The sequence below is a fragment of the Gymnoscopelus braueri genome (assembly GCF_963280865.1).
Source record: "Gymnoscopelus braueri genome assembly, chromosome: 1".
Taxonomy (NCBI): domain Eukaryota; kingdom Metazoa; phylum Chordata; class Actinopteri; order Myctophiformes; family Myctophidae; genus Gymnoscopelus; species Gymnoscopelus braueri.
Window position 1 is genome coordinate 36,413,705 of NC_137603.1, and position 10,182 is coordinate 36,423,886.

The 10,182-nt window shown below is 45.0% G+C and overlaps 1 protein-coding gene across 1 annotated transcript; it reads left to right on the forward strand.

Annotated features, from left to right (window-relative positions):
- Positions 1 to 1,333: 1,333 nt before the first annotated feature.
- Positions 1,334 to 4,243, forward strand: LOC308088546 (eukaryotic translation initiation factor 4 gamma 1-like; the record flags this gene model as incomplete). Its single annotated transcript, XM_080433022.1, has 1 exon — positions 1,334 to 4,243. The coding sequence occupies one exon, from the start codon at positions 1,334 to 1,336 to the stop codon at positions 4,241 to 4,243; it is 2,910 nt and encodes a 969-aa protein (XP_080289148.1).
- Positions 4,244 to 10,182: the final 5,939 nt, after the last annotated feature.

The window sequence follows — 10,182 nt, forward strand, 5'->3', positions numbered from 1 at the left end:
TGGTTTGGTCCGAGTCCGCCTAATGAGGATCACACAGTCTCATAGCCTAGGACGTCTGTGCACACCTTGCACATACTTTCTCAACTAAAGTGGGTAGACCTAGCCGAGGTGTAGCCTTTGTATTGAATAAGGGCAGCGGTAAAGTAGGTATGAACCATACTAGTTCATACCTCAGACATCCCACCAATGAAAAAAAACATTTCAGGGAGGTCAAGAAAATATATGAGCATATATTTTCTATATATGCCACATGTTTAAAATATTTGTGGATATGAGCTATACATGACACATATATGTCCTATAAACCACATATATGAACCTGAATATGGCATATATGCAGCATATATTTGCATATGATATGTTCATATATTTAGTAGACGGGCTCTAGACCGGATCCGGCATTTGCGGGAGATTACCACAAATATTGTTACCTTCACAGTATGCCTACTATTAGTAGGCATACTGTGAAGGTAACAATATTTCATCTTAGATCAGTGCTGACATTTTGGCACATCCATGGTCTTCCTTTAACCACTTAAACCCCATATGGGTGACTGTAGTCCCTCAGGGCTCTATACTTGTGTATTGTCTGTTTTCCGTTATTGTGGGGAAAGCTTTCGCTGAAAATAGCCGCTCGACAAGCTCACAACACTTCGTGCTGTGACGCGTTCTGAGCTTGTCAATCTGCTATTTTCAGTGAAAGCCTTCCCCACAATTAAATTAGCCAAATTTACTGGACGAATATGTTTCATAATGTTTCAACTGAAATGTATAATTTTATATATTCTATACACCTCAAGTGACAGAGTTCTCTTTTGGGGGCCGCCATGTGGATTACGGACTTTATGTGGCCAGACTGTGATCAGTTGTCTATGACGTATGATCTATTAAGTATGACTCCATATTTGGCCAAAGTTTCAGCCCCGATCAGACCCCATCGATATTCATTCCAGTAGTCTTTTTTGGCAACGCCTACTAGTAGCTCTGCGGCATTACAGCGCTTGTCTATGCTTCATATTTGTATAAAAAAATATTATATAATCATTATTTTAAAGAAATGGATTGAGTACTTATTTCGTCTACTGGCAGTGTGCACTCAGACACACACAGACTAGATAGACGGCCAGCCTCCTACAGAGCCTATCGGCTGCAGGCTCTAGGTGTTTCAAGACTCGTCCTTTGTGACGTTGCAGTGTTGATGTTACACCAGGTAACAGCGACATCTCTGATTGGTGGAGCTCGCTGTTGATTCATGTGGTCCTTAAAAGACAGCTCACAGCCCTACAGCTGTCTTTGTGTAAGCCTCTGTCTAAACGACAGATGAAACGAAACGATGATCATTGAAAAGACAGGTCCAGGGCTGATCAGACAAGACTTTGTCCAACCGTACTATGCAGTGGTGGGGGACAAGCTGGAAGACGAGAATTTTCAGTCAGAGGACTCAAAGCCAGCTGCCACCAACAGGTACAAAGAACAATGGCCATTAGTCAACCCAGAGAAGTATGACAGAGAGGTCCTTCTGAGCTTACAGTTCATCTCAGCCAGCATGACCAAACCCGAGGGCCTGCCAACCATCAGTGACGTTGTCCTGGACAAGGTCAACAAGATGCCTCAGCGACAGCTGGACCCCAGTCATCTACCCGGTATGAACTGTGTCCCTGATGCCACACCTTCCTTTGCCAACCTGGACAGAAGTGGCATGGGAGGAGGTGGGAGAGGACAACCTCCAGGTATAGGCTTGGGCCTGAGCAGTTGTCCTCATCACTCCCAGCAGGGCCGAAGTGAAGAGCTCAGGAAGATCATCCCGACCATGACCAACACGGCTGACAATATTCAGCTCAACAAGGCCCAGAAGGCCTGGAAACCTTCCGGTCAGAAACCGAGACGGTGTGAGGAGGCCGAGGACTCAGAGGAGGCCAAGACCCAGGTTCTCTTCATGCGCGTGTGCAGCATTCTGAACAAACTAACTCCGCAGATGTTCCAGCAGCTGATGAAGCAGGTGAGGGATCTCACCATCGACACAGAGGACCGATTGAAGGGAGTCATTGACCTCATCTTTGAGAAGGCCATTTCCGAGCCCAACTTCTCTATGGTTTATGCCAAAATGTGCTGCTGCCTTATGGGGCTCAAAGTCCCCACCACAGACAAGCTGGGAGTCTCTGTAAATTTCCGTAAGCTGCTGCTCAACCGCTGCCAGAAGGAGTTTGAGAAGGACAAGTATGAAAACGAGATATTTGAGAAGAAGCAGAAAGAACTGAATGCTGCCCCCGGGGAGGAAAAGCAGTGCCTGAAAGAGGAACTGGAGAATTCCAAGGACAAGGCCAGAAGGCGCTCACTGGGCAACATCAAGTTCATCGGGGAGCTGTTCAAGCTCAAGATGCTGACGGAGGTGACAATGCATGACTGTATCATCAAGCTGCTCAAAAACCATGACGAGGAGTCCCTGGAGTGCCTGTGCAGACTTCTCGCCACCATTGGCAAGGACCTGGACTTTGAGAAGGCCAAGCCTTGCATGGACCAGTACTTCAACCAAATGGAGATCATCAAGGAAAGGAAGACCTCCCCAAGGATCCGCTTTATGCTGCAGGATGTGTTAGACCTACAGCAGAATAACTGGGTGTCCATCAACCCGATCCACAAAGATGCTAAGTTGGAGGAGCACAGTGAGCAGATGAAGGTCCAAGCCCTTATCTCTAAAAACGAGTCAATGGGAGGCTCGGGGGGTAGGATGGGTATAGGGGGGCCTGGTGGCCAGGGCACTCACGACCAGGGCCGGGGTAGCATGCCCCAGGATGAGTGCTGGAACACGGTCTCCACCAAGAACCGATCCATCCATGCTTCCCGTTTCAGCAAAATCACAAAGAGTCCAGTTATTGACATTAACAACCATCTACTGGCCCCAGGAGAAAAAAGCACATGGAGTGGTTGGGGTAGCAGCAGTAAAATCAGCACCAAGCCTTCAGACCCTGGCTCACAGCCAGGAAACCATTCTGCCACCAGCATCCTGAACAGATTCTCTGCTCTGCAGCAGCACTCCTCAGGCTCCTCTCTGGACTCTGACAGACGAGTGCCTCAGAGAAACAGCTCTAGAGACCCCGTCAGGAGAAAAGAGATCGCGAAGTGGCCCCCAGCTCCCCAGACCCCCACCAAGCCTGCCTTGAGCGAGGAGGAGCTGGAGAAGCAATCCACAGTCATCATTGAAGAGTACCTCCACATCAACGACGTGAAGGAGGCACTACAGCGTGTGCAGAAAATGAACAGTGACCAGCTACTGTTTGTGTTTGTGCGAAATGGTCTGGAGTCCACGCTAGAGCACAGTGCCATTGCTAGAGAGCACATGGGGTTGCTGCTACACCAGCTCATCAAGGCTGGCATTATGCCCACACAGCAGTACTACAGAGGGCTTCAAGAGTTCCTAGAAGTGGCGGAGGATATGGCTATAGACATACCCCACTTCTGGTTGTACCTGGCTGAACTGATCACCCCCATGCTCCATGAGGGAGGTATCCCCATGGGACAGCTCTTCAAGGAGATCTCTAAGCCTCTCATTCGTCTGGATAAGGCTGGAGACCTGTTGGTCCACATCCTCATAATACTCTGCAAAGGATTGAGCCACATAAAGGTGGGAGCCATGTGGAGGGAAGCAGGCCTCAGCTGGAAAGACTTCCTGTCCGAGGACAAAGACATCAGCAAGTTTGTGACAGAAAAGAATGTCGAGTTTACCTTGGGTGAGAAGAAGGAGGTGAGCACCACAGAAATGAACAAGCAGCAGGTGGAGCTTGCTGTCATGGAAATAAAAGGAGACACCCCCGTCCCCTTCCCAGTGTCAAAGGTGACAATCACCGGTGCAAACATCCCTCCTAGCCTGGCGCCGGTGTCGACTTCACAGAGACCTGGAGGCCCTCCACCTTTATTTAAGGACCCCAGGCCTTTGTGGGAAGGCAAGGGGGATAGACATGGGCGGGGATTCAGGTACCCCGACGCCCACCAGCTGTTTGTCGGAAACATCCCTCGCGATGTGGACGAGGCAGAGCTCAAGGAGGTCTTTGAGGAGTATGGAACGGTCCTGAAGCTCAATATCAAGAGTGGTGGGAAGGTCCTTAACTTTGGCTTTGTGGCGTTTAATGACTCAGCACCTGTACAGAACATCCTCTGCAACAGGCCTATAAAGCTTCGCAGTTACTGGCGTCTCAACGTGGAGGAGATGAAGAGAAGTGTGAGCGCTGATATCCGTTTGCTGTAACAAAGGAACCACTTAGGTTTTTTGTTGTTGGTTTTTTTACATTTAATTTAGACTTTTTCATGCTTTATTTAGGTCAGGGTCAGAAAACCAAGGACAGAGAGAGGAGAGATATGCAAGAACCTGGGTCCTCACACTCACAAGGTCCATGCACTAACTAGCTAGCTCTGTAGGAGTTAGCCATCTACGTATAAGATGGTATTTCTCTCTGTTTTCCTGTGTGTCTCTGTGTGCCTGTCTGAGCTAATCTTGCAAACCGCTGGACCGATAAGCGCCTAATTTATTTTACACACTACAGTAGGACAACTTAGTACCACCATGCATTTGTTTCCACCTATGCTTTATATTTTCGGAACTATTTAACTTTCATTTCATAATGACTGAGATCAGCTCACACGCATGCACGCACGCACGCACGCACGCACGCACGCACGCACGCACGCACGCACGCACGCACGCACGCACACACAAACACACACACACACACACACACACACACACACACACGCACACACACACACATTTTGATCTTTTTATCATTCTATCCCTACCCTTTTTTTAATCTTTACTATTGCTGCTGTAACAGTGAAACTTCCCTTAGGATTAATAAAGTGCCTACCTACCTACCTACCTACCTACTTACCTACCTACCTACCTACCTACCTACCTACCTACCTACCTACCTACCTACCTACCTTGTTACTTTTTCAGTGGTGCCTCCATCCAGGTTAGCTGAGGTGATACCAAACAGTGACCAGTAAACACTATAGACCACATACTCAACGCATGGTCCAGGGCTCCCCAAGGGTCCAAATGGACCCTTACGGGTCTGTAACACAGAGAGTGTACAAATTGAACTATTTTTTTAATCTTTGGGACCCCAAAGTGTACATCTTTACACTCTGTGAGGTACAGACCCGTAAGGGTCTATTTGGACCCCTTGTTGGTCCCCAGACTCCATGTTGAGAACCATTGCTGTATAGACTATTCATTGGTAACAGACAAACAGACAAACAAAACATCCAAGGACAGACTCCATAGAAGCTTGTGATTAGAATACTTTTGCTATAACCAGCAGCTGATATTGTTTTCTATCTGTATCTTTGTTCTATGCAAGGATGTCTCCTAGTGTGTAACTGCCAGGTGTGTTCGAAATCAGTGACATTAGACTTCATTTTGTTTGTTCGCCTTTGTTGGGAGATAACACTGATTATCTTTATTAGCATTGCTTCCTGCTACATGTACTGTTTTTCCACAACACAATTTATGTATAGATTTAGGCTTGGTGACTTTGTTCGTTCTTGTTCTTTAGGTAAGGTAGCATGTTCATCACAGAGCTACTTTAGGTTTTTGTTTATTATTTTGGCCATAGTTCACCCTGACGTTAGGTTTCATTATTTGTAAATATAAATCTCACTGTGTAGCAATAAATAGAAAGTTTTCTTGCATTTATTTTTGTTCTTATAGTCACTTTTGTGTTGCATGACCTTCTTTTTGTTGCCTTAATGTCACCAGAAACAGTTTTTGTGGTACTGTATAGATTGTTTTCAGACGGCGATAGTGTTAGAATTAGCTTTAGCTCACAACATGTCACAGTGCGATTGTGAGCTTGTAGATCAGGTATTTTTGCGCAACTAGCTCTGGATGAAAATGGCCTCTTCCAAATCAGAAGCTGGTCAAATACAGGAGAGTTAGATTTTGATTGGTCAATTGACATAATTAAATGTTTGTGCCCAACTGAAGATAGAAGACTGATAAAATAAAGAGAAAATGGGGAGTAAAAAAGCTAGGTTTAAATACGAAAGATGTATAAAGATAAGTGGTGACAAACCAGTATTTCAACTTTAACTGCAACTTTAATCTTACCTTCAATCTTTACTTTTCCATCCTCTCAATCTGGACGTCCACAATGTTGTATTTCAATACTTTCTAACTCATTCAGGATGCTCCATGTAACTAATTTATAAAAAATCCAATCAAGTCCCACCAAGCCGGAACGGAAGGCCTCCGATGTAGAACCACAGTGCATGGGAGGTGCGCACCACAATGCCCTTGAAAGCGAGAAAAGCAGTCCTAAGTGTGTATGCTCCAGAGAGCGTGTAGTAAATTACCCTGAGGAAATAGTAAAAAACAACAGCAATAAAGGCGAGGCTGTAGGTGCCTCTCAGAACGCCTCGGTTGATACTGTACATAAATCATCCTAATGCCCGACTTAAAAACTCTGCATACTTTAATAAGGAGGTGGGGGGTGGGGGACAGTATGGCCTCCACGCACAAACACAAACATGTGCTGTATGTGTATATCAGATGACCTATGCACACACACACATACAAGCACAGGTACACATGCACACAGAGAAAAACACACACGCACACGCACACACACACACACACACACACACACACACACACACACACACACACACACACACACACACACACACACACACACACACACACACACGCATGCATGTGTGCATACACTTAGTGAGTGAAGTCTTTATGCATTTGCATCCCAGCTTGATGTCTCAGACCCATTAAGGGAACATTCTCTTGCTGATGTCAGAAGAAGGGCAGATTCCCCCACCTGGGAGTGTGTGTACTGTATTTGTTCTTATTGGCATTAATCATGGTTTGGACAGCATGTCGAGGCCAGTCACACACAGTAGGCCTACATGCGCTCATCCCACACACACAAGCGCACACACACGCTAATGTAACATATGCACAGAAAAACACAGTCTAGACTGGTGTCCAGTAGTTTATTGTCTCGTCATTGATTGATCTATAAGATCAAATGTCTATTATGGTCAGTCACACCACAACCACCTTTTTACATTTTGCCCTTTAACTGTTAATCATTCTTTCAAGCATAACTTCCGACAATGGAAGCACAGAAGCTAATTAAAGATTTGGGGAGATGAGGCCAAGGGTCAACTAAGTGATCATAAGTGCAAGAACATTTGTTCTTGTCTGACCTACTTTCTGAATCAGTGAGCAGCACCTTTCCGTACCCCAAGAAGTAGGTCATTTTTTTGGTACTTTAATATCAATTGCTCCTATTATCGAAACACAAACACGAAACAACCCCAGCACACCCGCCCAGCCAGCGGTCTCCTCGAGAAGACAGCGAGAGCATCAGTCATCGGCAAAACGAGCGCGCAAAGAGTCTACGTGACACCACCCCTCTCACATCTGCCTAACAGACAAACGACAAGCAAAACAAACGCTCACAGCGGTCTCCGGTGCAACCTAGCCAGCTACCTAGCGCACAACCGTTGATGGAGAGTGGCGGCATACGGGGGGATCAGTCACTGATATACATGCCGTGCCCTTAAGGAGATGACGGCCCCTGTCACAGAGGCAGAGGGCCCCAGCGACACGGCGGGATATAAATCTACACAGGAGATAAAGAAAGTACATGATGAATTAAGCCGGTGCGTATAAATTCTTAAGAGCCTCCATTTTAATGCCGGTCATTATTCAACAAATTTTTCTAAGAAATGCCACATGGGCAGGAACAAGTAATTAGAGGGAGAAAAGTGAAACTGTCACCCGTAATGGTTTACTCCGATGCCTCACCTTATCAGAGAGAAGGAGAGAGTATGAGAGAGAGAGGGGGAGAGGGAGAGAGAGAGAGAGACAGCTCTATGGGGCAGCACTGTAGCTACCAAGCTACCATTAGGCCAATTCTGAAGACTAACTGCTCAGGAGCTGCAAATCTATGTGGGTAGATTTGCTATCCTGTATTCAAGACAATCTCAAAGGGAATGCTGTTTTCTTTCCTCCCCCTCTCTCTCTCTCTCTCTCTCTCTCTTCCTCCCTCCATGTGTCTGCCTCTCTCACTCTGTCGCTCTCTCACTATCTCTTATCTCTCCTCTCTCCCGCTTCTTTCCCTCGTTCGCTCCCGCTCAGATCGGCCAAGGCCTCAATAAATCTGCGGTCACAGGGGATATTGTTAGTGTTGGCCAAAGTACTATTAAAATGAAGGGAAATTTATGGATGACACTTTGTAACAATTAATCAGGAAATGTTGATTAATAAAGTCGGCTATTCTCCTGGTGTTGGGGGGGGGGGCTTGCCGCATTGTCAGGCTGATCATTTTATTCATTATTTTTGATTAATGTACCCAGATACAGCCTGACTCTAAGAGAGAGAGAGAGAGAGAGAGAGAGAGAGAGAGAGAGAGAGAGAGAGGTGTGTGGGTCGGGGGAACAAAAAAAAACACTTATCCTCTATGCAAAATCATAAATAGTGAATGAGCATGTGTACGGGTATAACCTTGGCCACGGCAGAGAGATGTGAGCAGAGGGAGAAAATGTGCACGTTCAGCAAAATAAACTGCAGAGGGGGATTAAGGAAACAAATTGGGGAGGGGGGTGATTTGATGAACATCACCTCTCTGGACCTGTCCGTCTTCTCCGGACGCCTGTGATTAATTAGTTTGTTTAGATACTCAATTAGTCCAGCCATGCAGAGAGAGAGAGAGAGAGAGAGAGAGAGAGAGAGGGTGAAGATAAAGTGAGAGGAGGGAAGAGAAGGAGGGTCAGTCAGGAGAAAGGGGGACGTGGACAGAGAAAGAGAAAGAGAGACTGGAATGAAACAGAAAGACAGGGACAAAAAGAGAGCATGGGGGGGTTGAAGGATGAGGCAGTGAAGGAGGGGTTGAGAAAAACAGAGGTTATACTATAGACTCCATAAAATATGGAGTGTTCATTTAACTCTTAAGACCTGTCCATTTTTACACCCTCACAAGTTAAACGACTCCACGAAATACCACTTAGGCTACTGTACATGTGACAGGCCTCTGTGTCTGCAAGTGTGACAGTTCATGACCACACTTGCGCGCACGGTGCTTGCCAAACGTTTTTGGCATGACACCCCCTTCTACATCCCGACTGTGTTGATGCACCCCAATTCCCCACACCTTTAAAAAAAAGGAAAGATAATCAAATGTAATCAAATGTAGTTACATTTTCAAAAGAGTGCAACAATTTGCTTTTACATTTGAATGAAACTACACTTCAACAAAGTTTCAATTAATTACTGCTACAAAAAGGCAAAAATAGTTGCAAAAACAGTCACTTTTAAAGTGCAAAATGGATGGGCGAGGGCAAGGACACAATAGATCTATAGGCAGATGGACCCATCATGAGAGAAGATGACAAATGCTATAATATTTTCAGCCTTATTCAAGACATTTTTAAATTACAGCTGAAGTGCATTTTGGTTACATTTATTGATTTATAAGATTATTATGTTAAAAATAAATTAACGGTTTGCAAAAAAAATATTGTAATTGCATGCTTTTAGTTTGTGAAAAATCCCACTTGAGAAAATTACAGTGTAATGGTTTAATTATACACCATTAAACCATCATTACATTTTTTCTCTTGTGCACCCCCTAGAGGCAACTCCAACACCCCAAGGGGTGAACGCACCACACTTTGGGAATCCCTGGTATGAGCAGTGGTGTAAAGTATCTAAGTACATTTACTCAAGTACTGTACTTCAGTACATTTTTAGGTATTTTGACTTTACTAGAGTATTTCCCAATTGTCTATACTTTTTACTTGCATTGTGACGCGTTGTGAGCTTGTAGATCGGCTATTTTCAAACATTTTAGTACTTTTACTTTTGTTACTTTAAGTACATTTTGATACCAATACTTTTGTACTTTTACTCAAGTAAATTTTGAATTCCGGACTTTTACTTTTTCCACCACTGGGTATGAGAATGCCAAACTTTAACATAACTGTAGACACTTTTTGTCACATTATTTGAATTTCAAGCATTTAAAATGATAAGTTGCCATGTCTTTAACACACAGACGATTTGACTGTATAAGGAGAATGACAGATCCTCAGTGATGATGACACCAGAGGGGCTCTGTGGGAGCTTCACTGACTCTTAAACCTCTTAAACTGGACATTAATTATTAC